The 16,597-nt window shown below is 42.6% G+C and overlaps 1 protein-coding gene across 1 annotated transcript in view; it reads right to left on the bottom strand.

Moving 5' to 3' along the window:
- cntln (centlein, centrosomal protein) overlaps window positions 1-16,597 on the bottom strand; it is a 79,737-nt gene that overhangs the window by 49,729 nt on the left and 13,411 nt on the right. Inside the window, exons 8-11 of the mRNA XM_030095133.1 lie at window positions 16,033-16,195; window positions 15,421-15,654; window positions 8,432-8,572; window positions 4,173-4,292 (exon numbers count right to left, since the gene is read on the bottom strand). Of these exons, the coding sequence (XP_029950993.1) occupies window positions 4,173-4,292; window positions 8,432-8,572; window positions 15,421-15,654; window positions 16,033-16,195 (658 nt within the window). The remainder of the gene's footprint in view (window positions 1-4,172; window positions 4,293-8,431; window positions 8,573-15,420; window positions 15,655-16,032; window positions 16,196-16,597) is intronic.

The raw sequence follows: 16,597 nt of genomic DNA, 5'->3' as shown, positions 1-16,597 counted from the left end.
TTAACTGCTTTTCAAAGGAGAAAAACTTCATTATTATTTTTTCCTCTCCTCATGTCATTTACATGGAAAGTCAGTATCAGTTGCACGAATAACCACTTTTCAACCAGCGAGGAAACCCACTGACTGGAGCTCCCGTCTGATGACCAACACGTGGAGTGAAGCGGAGGTTGCAGTGGTGGGTTTGCTGCTGACGCTCTTGTTGACAGCTATTAAAACACAGCGAGATTGGGCTCCTGCTTTAAAGTAGGAGTAAGAGAAGGCAACGTATAGATTTTTCTTGTCAGGGGTGCCCCTCCTTTCCATCACATTGACCTTAACAGCGAGGGCGATGGAGAAAACACTTTCAACAGGCAGGACAAACAGAGGTGGAAAGAGAGTAAGGGAAGAGAGAAAGTCAGCTCATGAAAGTAGAGGAGAGGGAGAGACGGAGAACAGATAAATTAAGAGGAGAGAGAGCAAGGCAAAAGGAAAAGTGAAAGGAAGAGTGCAGGACAGGTTTCTGCTTGAGTGGCCAGGGCTAGGGAGAGTTGTCGAGCGCTTTCTGAAGGGAAGGAGCTTGTTTACTGCTGATATGACACGGCTACCCTGCAGAGAGGGAAATGTGAGCCCTCAGCCCTGTTATTATTAACAAGGACAAAGAGAACAGAGAGCACACACAAACATGCACCGGCCACACAACTGATGTGCACACACACACACACACGCGCGCGCGCGTACGTGAACATCCACACTGCCAATGTGACAAGTATGGATTTTCCCCAGTGCGGACTATTCACAGAGGACATCTGCAAGGCATCCTCGATCCCTTCAAGCAACCCCCCGACCTCTCAAAAACAAGGTTTTAATGAAAGGGGCCAGACCGGTGCGGTGTTAACGGGTGGAACTAGGAGCTGAGGGAAGACTCAGAAGTGTTGTGGCTGACTGATAGTGGGGTGGAGGAGGTGAGATGGAGCAAGTGGCAGGGCATTAGCCACATCATGGCTTCCCAGGCTCCTTATAGAGCTTCCCCTGGGCGGCCCAGTTCTGGTCATCAGGCCACAGACCCTTGCCCACAGATCAATACACCCCCTTACCCAGCTAGCATACACGTCTGTGGACGTTTTCAAGCTGAAAAATAATTACACAGCAACAGCTACTTTTTGCTTGAAAGTGTGCAGAAGAAAAACGGAGGTCATTATGGAGAGAATTGTTTGTTTGTCTGCTGTTTGCTGCTAAGGTCAACATGTCAATGCTATGGCTGCTGTACCCATTTTGAAAGGCATTCTATTGGAAAGAAGTAGATGGGATCAACTATAAAACAATGGATTGGACAGGGTGAAGCACTGCAACGCTGAAATGCAGAAGGTAAAGACATGTGCAGCTGATAAAGGGCATGTTCCCTACTGGTAGAATCAAGCAAAGGACAAAAGAAACAAATTGTTCTCTGAACTAATGCCCTAATTACCGTGGTCACATTTTCTTCTCTGCATACCTTTGCTAAATGCCCCTCCACCAGCAGACAAGTAAATGGCACCATTAACTTAGACAGTCATGCGTGTTGTCTGAATCTATGGTGAGCATTACTGTCTAGGTGTCTGCCAGTGATGTAATTCAGACACTTCAGATCTGACAAGGAAATGATGCCTAATGTGTTCCTGGGATTGTGTTCAAAGGAAGATGACCTTTGCATAATCACTCACGCACTGGTCAGCCGCAAAGATGGAAAGGATAAAGATTGGCACTACGGAGGGCTGCTTGAGGGGAAAACGCGAAAGATAAAAAGAGGAAATTACACTGTTGGTTTTAAACAAAACTGAAAAAGCCCATCTTTGTGCCCCGACAGCAAACAAAAGTTACAGGTGAAGGGGGAGTCAGTATTTTTTCTTCTCTCCTGTCAATCTGAGAGACAGAAAAACATGGGAGTAAAAAAAATATTTTGAGAAGAACGTCACGGAGCACGTGAAGGTTAAAAGACCAATAAAGCTGATTCGTTTAAAAAAAACCCTGCTGCATCCATTTTCACCGGAGCGACTCCTCTCCTGCTGCTTCACTACCTACGCAAACTCTGTGTGCGCGCACATACGTGCATGAGTGAGTGTGAAAGACACGGTGAGAGAAGGTCATGGAGAAGGCAGTGGCGGCAGCAGCAGTGCAATTGAACCCTTCGGAAACCGTGACTGTTACAGAGCGGCGGACCTCTTTACAACACAGCAGCTGATAGCAGCAATCATAAGATAGCGGCCGCAGCAACAAGCGGCTCCATTAGCCCTCCTCAGCGGAACACAACATCAGATGAATACCGCTCAATACCAATAAAGGCTTTTATTCAGCTGGCAATGTCGTCTTGCATTGTGAAGAGTTGCATTATCACTGTTACTCGGTGGTGGAAAGACAAAAAAAAGTAATTAAGATGAAGATTTTTTTTTTGTGGAAAAAAGAAATAATACAAAGCTAAATCATAGATTAATAAAACTTTTAAAGATGACAAATTAAAGGCAATATAACAGCTTTATTGTGAGAGTTGCATTATTTTCAGGGCTGTACAATTTAACACATTATTATCACATTTACGCTTTCATTGATAAACACTGGCAAATGCTTTATCGGATGCTACCGTGAGCTCTGAGTAAACACAGCGAGACACCTTGGAAAACATGAGGGGTGTGATGTTGAGCAGAACTTGCTGCGATCGGTGTCATGCCAGGCTGATAAAGACACAGTAACTCATGATCACAATAAAAAAGCTCAGAGTTTTATAGAATGAGGAGAGCTCCGAAATGAGCTTGATTGACACTGAGGAGATTATTTTTAAATAGTGTAACTGCATTTTCAATTGCTTTCCCGTCTGTTGTCATTGTTGTTAGTGAACTGAAAATGCAAACTACAATTCTACACTTTTGAGCAACTGATTTGTTTGTTTGTGACTTAAACTTTCACTCATTTTGCATCAGCAGCTGTTTCTGTCTTGTGGTTTCCCCCTGTAGGAGAGCCTCACAACATGGAATTAAAACAAAACAAAACAAAAAAAAAAACATGGTCTTTCATAGGATTTGCTCAAGGGAGTAATATTGTGCCCTGGGAGGAGAAAATCTGCTCTGAGCAAGTGCAGAATGTGAAGGAGCCAATACCTTGTCGCTGCTCTCTTGCTAGTGAATGGATTTAAAATATTAAATCAAGAATAAATACAGATTATTATTATTAAAAAAAAAAGCCTATTTTCTCTTGACAACTTGCTATTTCTTCCATAAACTGAACCCGAACTAAAGTCCGCAAATAAAAAGTCAGCTTTGGCAAAGATTAAGATCCTGATTATTATCCATGATTGCTTGTTGTCGTTCAAACACCATGCACTTGTTGAACTCCTAAAAAAAAAAAAAAAAAAAAGTCTTTCTGACTTTTATCTAATTGTAGATACAATTCAGCTGAAAAACAAGTTAAAATAATTACAACGCTGGTTACAGCACTTAGTACTACTTTTTTGGATTGTTATAAATCTGACAACCTTTTTTTCATAAAAAATAAAAAGAACAGGGTGGAAATCTGACTAAGGGCCTGATAGGACAAATCTACAGCGTGCTCATCATGTGTTTAAAATCAAGCACAATCATTATGAGACATGGAGCTCATCTGTGTGACGGAGCATATTCTCAACAAGATGATCCTAAAGTGTGATCCTTCAGTGGAGACACTGGAATCAATTTGGGACTCGAGAATAACCTAAAAGATCTGTGACAATTAGGACTACATGCCTAACTGAGCAGTCAAGTGTATACACAACCTGGCTAGAAGGCCGATCTGAATTTTTGATAATCATTTCTGTTTACAACCATTTAGTCGCTGCAAACTGCAGTTTGACATTCACGTCGGGATAACAACTTGATTTTAGAGGATTTGCTGGACAAATACAGCTGTGTGTTGCCTGTGTAGCAACGGATGAAAATACCTGGTTGCAAAAGCCCAAAGAAGTAAATAAAAAGAGGAGAAAATGGGTCCTCAGACGGAGCCTCGCGGCGCCACATAACAGCAGTGCTTAAGAGGAGGTAAAGCCATCAACAGATGCCACAAATCTTCCATTGCAAAAATGTGATCGGAACAACTGGAGGGCAGCCCTGGAATTGCGAACCCATGTTTAATGGTCGAGAGAGACCAGATAGAAATATTATGCGTATTTGTATACATTAGCCAGTAATTACCTTCAACTGCAGCAGCTCCTCAAGGTCTTGAATCCTCTGATCTACCTTTTTTCTCTCCCCGCTTCCGAGCCCAACACTGCTGGCAGGGGACAGAGACCTGGACCGCTGCACAGGTGCACTCTGGGAGACATAAGCAAAGAAGCACTGGGGTGAAAACTTGAGAATATTTCACTTATACAGACAGGGGAAAAAAAAAAAACACCCATGCAGCAATTAACAGCTGTAGAAACACTGAATGAATGCCAATAATGGAATTGTCTATGTTCATTCCATTCCCCTCTCACCTGGAGTAAAACATAAACATAGTCTTCCTTGGTAGACATATATGCACACACAAACAAACATACTGCCAGAGGAATAAAGCAAGCTGGAGCAGCAGCCTGCAGAAGCTGAAGGGAGGAGGTTCACGTGTGTGTGAGTGTGTGTGTGTGTGTGTGTGTGTGTGTGTGTGTGTGTGTGTGTGTTTGAAAGCAGGAGTTGCAAGCTGAGAGCAGCAAAGGTTTCTCCCTGCGACTGGCTAATGAGTATGTTCATTTCCATTTACATTGTTTCTTTGACAATAATGATGTCCCATTAGGGGAGACTAAAGGGGCTATAGATTCCAGAATGTGCTGGGCTTCATTACAAGAGGTGGGCAGGGAGGCCGCTCTAATTGCTCTACCAGGGGCCTCCAGGTTACACTTGATAGGACAACTGGAGGAGCTGCCGATTAGGAGGGGGTGCAGTTCGCTAGCCAGTCTCTTCTTAAGAAATAAATAAAGAAATGGGGAAGCGCTGGGGCCGCACCGTAGAAAAGCAGTGGGAACAATATGCTGGTGGAATATGAATATGGGAAGATAGGAGGCCTCCTGTGGTGCCAGGCAGGGCTGACCAGATGGCAGGCTAAAATATGCAATGCGACTTAAATGCACAACAGTCCTTGAGCATGAGTGAATGACGAGTAAATGAGGAAGTGTGGCGTAATGATGGAGTGAAGCGGTTAAACATCGTCAGTCAAAAACATAACAACCTCTAAAACTTATGTTTTAATGGTTGTAGTAAATCAATTGAGACCTTAAACCCTTGATTTGGCGACACCTGTTGTTACAAGTTTACAAGAAAGAGTATAAAATCTGTTTTAATCACAATCATATAGACATCAACCGCTTTATCTAATAGGGTCCCATGGGGCTAGAGCCCATTCCTTTAACAAGTCACCTGTACGTCCCCGGGCTAACACGTAAAGACAGACAGTCAAAAATTCACATTCAAACCAATTAGACATGTACAATCCCCAATTAGCCTCAAATGCATGCTTTCTTTTTTGAATGCAGGAGGAAAGCCTCGCACGCACACGGAGAATAAACAAACTCTGCCCAGAAAGTCCCTCAAACCTGAACTTCTCACTGTGATGCAAGAGCTCCGAGCACCACAGCACTGCGCGGCTCTGCAAGGTGTCATTATACTGAATTATTTAATACCTTGCTAGAGAGTAAGAAACTGTTGGACAGGTCATTACGTGAGTGACGGTCAAATGTTGCTCTGAGATGGTAAACTGAAATGCAAACGAGCGTTGCATTCTGGTTTCTCAGCAATGTTCCTGAGAAATCTCCTGTGTGTGGGTCTCCCTTTTGAAAAGCAAAGGTGGCGTACAACCGGGAAAATCCATTCAAACACTGATAAGTTTAAATGGACTCCTACAGCAAGTATACTAACAACAACAAAAAAACAGACTGTGACAATATCATTTATGCGTTAATGTGCTCCATGGAACGGGCCCTGGGGCAATCGTTGACTCCAGTGAACTGGTGCACCAGGTTTTGCCAACCATGTGTTCTAACTTAGCCTTAATGACTCTATGCAACTAATTAACAGATCGATCTGCATATTCCTGATGAGTGGCAGGCCAACTGGCTTAGTCTGCGCGTACATGGGGGAAATGCAGAGGCCAAAAGGGGAAACCAGACCAACTCCAAGCCCGAAACTTAAAAGTAAAGATGACCAATTATAAAGTAGGGCTTCCTGAGGTTGAAGTCAGAAATTGCGAAAATGCATTTTTTGTAGGAGGCACACTGTATTTTATAATAGCTCAAATGGACAAAAATGATTGTATTCCTGCAGGTGACAGCCATGCTGTGTGATTCATCTTAACAAAAACAAAGAGAACTGACATGGCAATGATGACAAAGGGCTGTGGTGCAGACGTCCCCTCTGGTCCAGCTAGATGCCTTTTACATACGGGCCACAACAGCTTCTCTTTGTCAGAAGCTCTCTACGCTGTAAGATCGGTGGTAATGCTCCACAAGACTTGAAAGATGAAAAGCAGAGAGCACAAGCCAGGGAAAGATGTCCCTACTGTACACCTCAGCTCAGCAGCTGGTTGGTGGCCACGGCCTGACCTGTGCGTAGCATCCTCTAATGGCTCTGCAAACATGCGAGTGCAATGCGGGGGGGCAGAGGGCATTACAGCAAGAGAAGAATGAGAAGAAAGGTCTTTATCTAAACACGGCTTGCTTGGAAGCTGGAGTGAGATTCTCATTTTCTGAAGGGTGAGTGGAGTAAAGAAGAAACTTTTCTTTGACTGCCACCCTGCTCCCTTCACGTCTCCATCTCCCAGAGAGGGGTCACTTTCATCAATGGGCTCCTTTATGATCGCAGCATGTCACGTGAGCGCCTGGCGCTCTAAGAGCTTAACTTCCTCAGGTTCTGACGCACAGATGGATACAGACACATGCGCCGATGGATACACATTTTGGTGCGAGTAGAAGCACAAAGCAAATGCACAACACAAATGGCGGGGCTTCAGAGAGCCTCAGAGGCAAAGCTGCACAAATGATTAATGTAAGTAACCACAGACCAGGAAGCTATGGGTAAACTCAATGTTGTGGAGTAAATGAAATATCTCCGCAAACTATAGAAACTGCATATGAATGAAAATAAGCACATAAACTGAATAAAGGGACTAAAACACTATTTATGTTTTTCTCACAAGGTTTATTTTTCAGTGAAAGAGAAGCTGTCACCTCAAAAATGGACAGCGATTTTCACAATTCTCATCCTGCGTTTGGCAAACTGTGACTTATGTATTAGTACAGAATACTTGTTGCCTCAGCCAATAATCACATTTCTCTTTGGACGCTCACTGAAAGCTGCAAATTGTGTCCTGAGTGTTACCAGTGGGTAAAGCATAAGGCTCATTTCAGCAGCTTTTGACCTTGTAATGTGCTACTACTGTTAAATTAGAGTGTAATGAAATGTAAAAGCATTACAGGTTCTTTGGATTTGTATTACATTTATATATTGAGTAATAATGAAAACTGATGAAAGTGCTCATGTTGTTTGAATACAATTTATGAAGCTGATATAAGTTTGATGAAAGCCATTTTGGAAAAGGAGGGTGAAGAACTGAAAGGAGTATGACTCTGTGTTACATGACGAATAAATAATGTCAGCTGCTGATCTGCTTCTTGTACAAATCCAAACTTAAGCAAGGCTTCATTCAAAAAGAAAAACAGAACTCCTGTTTATATTTTTTTCAGTACCGTATCAAAATTGTATTGTATTAATACTGATTTGAGGTATCAACAGACAAATGAAAATTGGCATATTGCTAATAATAAATTGAAAGTGCGTAACAACAAACGGATTATGTCAGGGTTTTTGATTTGTGTCCTAGGGCAACTACATCTGAAGCTCAAGAAAACCGGTGCTCATCAAATGATGTCAATACTATTTACTTATTTTTGCAAAATGTAATTATATCACCAGTATAAACTTCAAGAATAGAAGAACTTCGATTTGAGATATAATGAGGACAGTGGTATAAATCAAACAGAGTGTCCTCAGGCCAGCTTTCCAGTCGGTGAGACCATCAAGAAACATGTCCTGCCAAACTTATGAGTGGAATACTGAGAAGATCAAAAGCTTCTTTCTTGTTCTTAATGTACTGCTGAAGCAGTAAATTAGCCAGTGCCTGAGCCCAAGGCATGCGTGAAACCAGCAGCACACGCCGGCCTGGTCACAGTAGGAGGGGCGTGTGTGTGTGTGTGTGTGTGTGTGTGTGTGTGTGTGTGTGTGTGTGCACGCTGGAGAGTTCAAGACAAAGGTTGGCCGAAGCTTCGTCTGATAAATCACATGATTCTCAACAGACCGTTTTCTTTCTATCCCTCGTGTCTGTGGCTTTGATCTAATCTGAACAAAGTGGTATCACACAAGCGTAGTGATGTAGGCTGGCAACCCACGTGCTGCCTTTGACATGATTACCATGTGTGGTGACCCACCTGCTGCCTTCTGACCGTCCGGCTAGATCTGGGATGGGCATTCTTGTCCTCTGGTCTGGGATCTGAACCCGCAGTGGAAGCCTGGTCACTGATGGGGGGAGATCTCTGAGCCGCTGCATCAGCTTGCTCTGACACCGCTGCCTGTTAGAGAAGAGAGACCATACATCTGTCTGTGTGTCTGTGAAAAGTGAGAGACAGGCTTACAGCGTGGAGAACATGGTTTGCTGACAGCTGTGATGTTTGTTAAGCGCAGGCCTGAAAACTAGCTACGTTGCACATCTTCACTAACCGCATGTTCCAAACCGGAGCACTTGTGAGTAGGAATTTTCAACTTTAAACAGAGTGAATAACTGTGCCATGTGAGAACAGAATTATTTCGACAATAAGACAAAAGACTTCAAAACAAATTGTGGTCAAACACCGGCGTGAGATGTCAAGACATTTAACCAATTTTCAGCAAATAAATGCAGAAATGTTATAAATATCATTTATCTTTTATTCCAATAAGGTAAAAGCTGTGCATCACTATCATTGTTAATTATCACAACATTGAAATCACATTAAACAGAAATATTGATTCCCTAACATGCACCTTAATATCTAACCTTTGTCAGAGGCACGTCCCCTCAAACGTTTCAGCTTAAGTTTCAGTTTCATTTTCAAAAATGTGGTGTAGCGAGACAAGGAGGAAAAAGACAGCTTTCAAATTTGAACGTCTTAATGAGGCTACGGCAGCACATACTACTATAACCACCTATCTGGGGGGCCCCCCAAAGGCTGGATCCTCCTGGGGGGGGGGTTCCTCTTGTTGACGTCGACAAGAGGAAGATTTCAGAATCGCGTGTTTGAGTGTATATTTCCTTAAAAGTGGAGTGCGCAATTGATGGAGGTGACTGAATTCTTCACTTCTGGGGGATCATACAGAGGCTCTGGGGGGTAATATGACTGTAAAGACACCTTTTTAAAGTGAATTCTGCATAATATGACTCCTTTAAGTGTATTATTCCAAGTGTAACAATAAACAGACTGATGACCTTGATAAGGTGACTTTCTTGAAAAAAAGCTGATGCCCACCTTGTTGATTCAGTCACTCATCTTACTGATGAGTTTAGGCTGATGTTGGGAAAATGGAAAACTGACAGGCTCAAGAACTACTTTAATACACTGCTGTTGTACTTTTAAACTGCTAACAGGTTTGACTTTTCTTTATGTTAGTGATTCTCATTTTTCTTGTTGTGTACTTGTGGCTGTGGTTTTCGCTGTTGGAAGCAAAACAAGTTGCCTCTTGGCGAAAATAAAGACAAAGATAAGTATATCCGAGGACTTTAACAAAATACCACCTTAGAGAAGAGACATATATTCACCTACATATTGATGAACTTACATGAATTTTGCTTGAATAAAACAACGCAAGCATCAATTTTATATCCATATCGCTTAAACTTTAATCCTCAATTTTTGCCGCTAGTGCGATGAACAGTTCATACAGTCCATCATAATTGTGTGAGTGTGTATTTGCTAAAATACCCACAAGCACACAGTACTCAAAGTACTATTGCGGGCTTCGAAACTGTTATATTGAACTGCTACACAAAGTTTGTCAGGGCTAAGTCCGTGCCCTTTATATTGACATTAATAATAATACACCCACACGCCTCTTCACTCTCTCACCTGCGTATCACATCTGTCTTTACTTAAATCCGAAATAAAATGGTGTGAAACAGTAACAACAGAGTCTCGCTTCTTGTTATCAACAACACTCCAACTCGACACATCAAGTCAAAGCCTTTTGACAAACAAAGGCCTTCACAACTCCGCGGCGCGGGGAGGCCAGGTCGTGAAGAAAATCCGCACAGGATGTCATCACCTTTTTTCCAACAAGTCCTGATTGCATTATCAGAAACCTGGCATCTGGGCGTGACCTTGTTAACTGCCAGGGTAATCAACTTTAACCAAAGGGGAGGAGAGGGGATGATAAATTATTAGTGAGGAAGATTTTGTTCATGTTTTATTAAATTGGCCTGTCAAAGGGGGTTGGTCAAATTATCTGGGGCCTCGTTTATTGGAGGCCGGCCATATTGGCGCATCTGTTACAATTATTTATAATTTCCAGGCAGGCAGGAGGATGGAGTTCATTTTTCGGCATCAGCCATATAAAGCAATTTAGAAATTAACTGGTGTGGGAGTGTCTGACTTTTTTTCACTTGCTTCGTCTCTCTCGCTCTCTTGTCCCAAACCTGAGTTCTTCCTCGAGTCAACCCCCCTCCGAATGCGTATTTTATATATATATAAAAAGACATTTAAACAAATAAACATAGAAACATAACAGAGCAGCTTGGTGAAGCTAATGAACAGGCAGAGTTTGAAATGGAAAGCAAAAAAAGAGCGCATGCAGGTGTGGTGGTAAAAAAAAAAAAAAAAAGAGCAAGGGATTGGGAGGAGGCTGAGGGAAAAGGAAGAGAGAGAGAAAAAAAGGAGAAAAAAGCCGGTCTTGGTAATTACTGAACAAGATTAGGTTCTTGGGGGAACTTGTCTGGCACTGGCGGCCCTCGCTGGTGAGGATGCGGCAGGCAGGACCATATGGAGCGGGGCTTGTGATTGTGCTCCCTGAAGCTCGTGACCCGTCTGCTGCCGAGCCCTTGAGCTGAATTTGAAATGAGACTTGCCAGGCCTAATGTTCTACACATGCACCATTTATGCCACAAAACAAATCTGATCACTGTTAATTATGGAGTAGCTATAATCAGGAGGGGCGTCTGCCACACACACGCCTGCCACACACACACACACACACAGGCGTAACTGCATGCATACACAAATGCTTTCTCATGCATTTACAATCGCACACATCTCATCTGTGGAGCGACAGCATATGTGAAAGTGATTCGATGGGCCTGCGAAGTGAAGGCTACATGGTCCATGCTCCCCACCAGGCCAGGTGCACTTTGTATTCAAGGAGGTGATCCTTCAAAGAATGTGTGTGTGCATTTATGTATGAGCGTGCGTGCTAACTGGTAGCGCGGCGGAAAGGGACTTTACAGAAGGACAGCGCACAGTGAGTAGGATGTAGGTGCATGCATGTTTTCTGCGTGCGCGCACACATCTGAGAGTCTTCCCACACAGTCTGTTTGACCCGGGAGTGCGCACTTGAGCAAGTGAGTGTGCGTCTCTTCAGCGGCACATGGCTGTGCTTCATTAATGAGGCGAGCTGCGCTGCACAGAGGTTCTCATCTAATGAGAGCGGCTGAGCTTGTGAAGCTCACCACTGGCATCTCTGTCATTAGTATGTCTCTGGCCCCGGACACGGCCCGGGTCCAGGCTCACTCTTATACCCAAACTAACGCTGACAATACTGTTTACCGTTGACACACAGAAAACACTAAATAAGTGGTTGTTAAATTTTGATCTTAAGAAAAATATGTGTTCAAGTAACTTTTTTCTTTTAATAAATCAGAGTTCAACCTGAAGTATCCTGGCTGTTAAGGGAATGGACAGTTTTCTTGCAAAGTCAGAATTGTTTCTTTACGGTGACACCACTAAACGGCAAGAAATGTAAGTTCTAAACATTACAGAAATGTCTCCAAAAACACATTTCAGTATTTACATCCACTACTTCACACTGTTCCATTTAACTCTTTATATCCTTGGAGCCAGTTTCTTATTTTTCATGCAATTTTTGCAATTAATGTCGATGATCAAAAGAATGTTTCACCAAAGCTAAAGGTGACCCATTACAAAATGATCACTGTATTTATCCATGCGCGTGTGTGTAACGAGTGTTTTAATTATGTAGCTTTTTTAGATTGGCTGGGATAACTACCAGGGCAGAGACAGGTGTTTCAAACTTTGTCAGCAAGCTGAGGGGGGTGCAAAATGAGGAAATTCTTTCACTTTATTCAAAAAGAGAAAAAAGAAAGGAGCAGTCAGGCCAGTGAAGGAAAGACTGCTAATAATGTCAATACAACACTTTTTAAAACCATAAAACTAAGATATGACATGAAAGTGAGACAAACACAGAAGCAATCAGAAAAAAAACAAAAACTATCAACAAAATATCAAAGTTTCAACAGACACATATCCTTCTTTCGATGATATTTAAATGAAACTTTTCTGGAGTGAACGTGCATTGCTTAACTTCTTTTTTTCCAATGTTGATGAGAGAATAAGCAGTGTTTTGAATTACTGCCCACACAATTAACAGCTTACCACTCATTCAGAGTGGTGATGGTTCCAGAAAGCCTGAGGTCTACTATGGATTGTAATGTTGGTCTTTAATCACCGCTCAGCTTTGACAGCAGCCAATCGCTTAATAACAGCGAGCGCAATGATGCTGCTAGGGAGATAGTTGCAAATGATTAAATGTTCATGCTGGTTAGTTAGTTTTTGTGTGGGTTTTTTTGTGTTATTGTTTTTTTTTTGTTTTTTTTTATTGGTCCACTAATGAGCAATCTTCCCTGCTTCTGCTTCGTGTTGGTGACCACCAAGCCTGGCAATTCAAACCTCCCCAACCTGGCACTTTGTTCAGACTGCATGTCGGTCTTGGTGGGGGTCATCCAGGTGTGTGATTTGCAGCCAGACCCTACAGCAGAATATCGAGGCATCGGGCCACTCCTAACCTGACCCGATGGAAACACTGCTGTCTCCAGGATGCAAAGACACACAAATACAGAAAAACTAAAAATATGGTACCAGTACAGTAAAACAGGAAAAACTGAAACGATGATGACCAACAAATAGCTTCTTTAAAAAGAAAAAGGTTTCAGCCGATATAATTTTTTTTTTTTTCCTTTTTTATTTTTAGGGTAGAATGGAAAATGTTTTATAAACAAACATTTGAAAGCCAGTTTTGTAATTTTATAATTCTAGAATCAGTAACAACACAGAACATGACTGAGTTAAAATGGATGCAACTAAAAACAGAATTCTAATATTAACTGATTTAATACTTAATAAAAAAAGAAAAAAATCTACAGTGACAGCAACAGACGACAGCTCAGATACACCAAAGACTCGAGGTTTCGTAGTTTCTGTTCAGCTTCCCGTAAAGAGTTAACTTGGAATAAGACGGGAAAGAACAGACAGTCAATCTCGGTGCGCAGCGTGGAAGTACAACACACAATGGGTGTTATTTCTCTCACCCACCCTCCTCTGCTGCGCCCACCCCCACCAAAAACCACTGCGGGAGGGGTGTTCAAAGCCGTCGCTCTGGTCCGTATTCAAATGAGCGCTGCGTCTCTCCCCCGTGCTCCTGTTGCGATCAGCACTTTGATCACCTCCAATGGTAACTTCCACCAAAATATTTAAAATTAAAATCAAATCTGCCTTAACAACCCGAGCATTTGAATTTAACAGGTGTTCGGGAGGAAGTTGTTACAGAATTTGCGATTATGTGCTCGAATACACGCACCTTTAGTCAAACACGAAGCCGAGGCAGGCGCAGGCGTACACACACACACACACACACACACACACACGTATACGCACAACCTGCCAGCGAAATTAGAGAGAGGGAAACAGAAAGCCCTCCTGACTGAGTGCTATACCTTGGGGTACCTGATGTGTTTACTTTGATGTCAGTAGGTAAGAAAGTTAAAGAAACAAATCAGCCAGACAGCAGCTACATGTGTTCAGCAAGCAAAAGTTATTATTTATTCTTAGCTTAGGTTATGCTCGTAAGATTTTCATAATTATTTCTCAACCACGGAGATGCGTGATTAGATTTTTCCCACTTTGACCTGGGTGGCAAAGATAAGACGCAAAGACTTTCAGTATAAGGGAGCACACATGTACTCATTTTCACACTCGTATACATGCATAGAGCCCAGCACCGACACTCACACTGCACTGACTGCATCTTCACTAAATGTAGTATTAATTACAGGGGGAACACTGCAGCACTGTATTTAATTACTGGCTAAATGATCCATTTATACTTTACCACCGGTTAAATTAACGGGGTTAAGTGAGACGGTGTGATTGTAACTCACTTAACATTTGAGCTGATATCGTTCAACTTCCACGGTCTCGTGGCAGCGAAATATCAACCAATCAAATTAAAGAATTACAGGCATAGCCGCATCTCACCTGCTGCAGGAATATATTCTGATGCATCTGCTATACAGCGCCGATTGGCTCCTAAAGACAAGGCGGTTGAAGTTAAAGTGAAAAGAATACGGCTCTAAAGATTAAAATGCCTAAAGCTGAGCCCTGCAGTGTGAATTGAACAGGGTTAGGTGGCTCAGATATAAATACAAGTTACTGTTCATAACTGAATGTGTGGTCCGACAACTATCTCCATATCATTAGGAGTCGGTAAAAGCCTCTACTGCCTTGAGGTGACAGTTCAAAGATTCTGAACCAAAGACCAACTCCCGCTGACTGACAGATGTAAAACTGTAACTCAAACATCATCTTCAAGAATATTGCTGGGCTCCAATTACATCTCCTCTCTCCACCTCTGTCTGTCTTCACCATCTGACCGCAGTGCGTTAAAAGGACTTCCAGTTACTTGGGTGGGAGGAGGCAGAGAAGATTGATAAAGTAAGTCAGAGTGCATGTGTGCGTTGGACAGAGAGCGGGAGAAGATCAGATAGCTGACATAAAAGACACCGGTGCTAAGAGAGATGGAGAGATCAAGGGTGAAGTAGAGCAATATCAAAAGAATGATTCAGAGTTAAAGACCACCACCACAGGCCATGCTGGAGCTTGTCAGTTACTAACATGGCTGCTAATCCACCTACACACAGTCGCCTCTATACCTTAGGACAATTAGACACTAACCCCAGAGAAGTGATTGACAGACGGATCACAATATGAGGTGTTATGAAAAGAGACAAATCGGTGCATTATTAAGGAAAACATCAACTTACTTGTGTTGTTTTACCCACACAAATGCAAATTTACTGAAGAACGCAGTAAGCTCAGAGTGTTTGTGCACATAAGATACTTTCAGAATGACAGGTGAATGGTAAATAATAAAAAAAACTTACCTTCAAGTTGGTTTGCCTGCTTGGAGAGGAGTAGAGGGCAGTCAGCTGACACTGTTGCTGCTGCTGCTGCTGTTGAAGATGTATCTGGTCCTGCTGTTGCTGTAGTTGTGCCTGGAGTTCCAAGATGTGTTGGTTTTTCTGGGCGAACTGGTCGGTGAGTTCGTGGTAACTCTGGCGGAGTTTGGCCTCGCCAGACATGAGAGCTTGGTAGCACTGACTCAGCTCCTTGTAAAGCTGTCATCATATATGAGTAGATAAGAGGAGAATGGGTAAATCAGCAACTGTATCAAATGGAGAAATACAACATACATGATCTGTCTTACTTCCAGTGATGGAATAAACATTCAAAAAGTAACTGCGTCAAACTGACTCATAACTATGTTCTCCTGTGAACTGCTGTGCATGGCACTACGGTACAGTCATCAGGTGTGGTGCATTGAGAGACCATCCATAACAAGACACAGTCAGCAAAGTGCTGTTCTGGCCGTGTGGATTCACTGCAGGCTACATCTAGTTTGGAATAAAAATACCCACAGCAGGACATGGGCTTGATGAAGACACAGTGATAGGCGACGAGTACATTTTGGCATGTTCATTTGTACAATCCAGTACCTGCTGATAGGACGTAGTGTCGGCAGTATGTGCCTCTTCTTGGTTCCTCATGACCCTCTGGGTGTCCAGGTTGAGTCCTTCCAGTTGCTTGATCAGGTGGCTCTGAGCTGCTGCCTGGTCTGTGCTCTCTCTGTACAGAGTCTGCATTTCGGCAAAATCCCGGCTACACACAAGAAACATGTCCGTATGACTTTTTTTTTTTTTAAATAAAAACACATCAATGTGTCTCATTGTTAAAGACAATGCAAACTTATCATAGAGCTAGACTACATTTGATGAAAAAAAAACTCAAGCTGACACTGTCGGGAGCAGTGGTCTGATTTATTCCTGCATTAAACTTGGATCCTCTGCATAATACACTAGAGGTTGAGGGTTCTGCACAATATCATAGCTGTTCCTGGTACAGCATTCTTTTTCTTTATCTTAAACATTGCTGCTTAAATCTGCAGGGACTCATCTACCATTAAAGGATCAGAGCCTTACCTGAACTTTCAACTCCTCTGTTACCTATTGGCATCTGTCCCACTCAATGATCTATCATATATTCAACTTGAATTAGAAGACT

Source organism: Salarias fasciatus, chromosome 6, assembly GCF_902148845.1.
Source record: "Salarias fasciatus chromosome 6, fSalaFa1.1, whole genome shotgun sequence".
Lineage (NCBI taxonomy): Eukaryota > Metazoa > Chordata > Actinopteri > Blenniiformes > Blenniidae > Salarias > Salarias fasciatus.
This window is presented reverse-complemented; position numbering and strand designations above follow the sequence as displayed.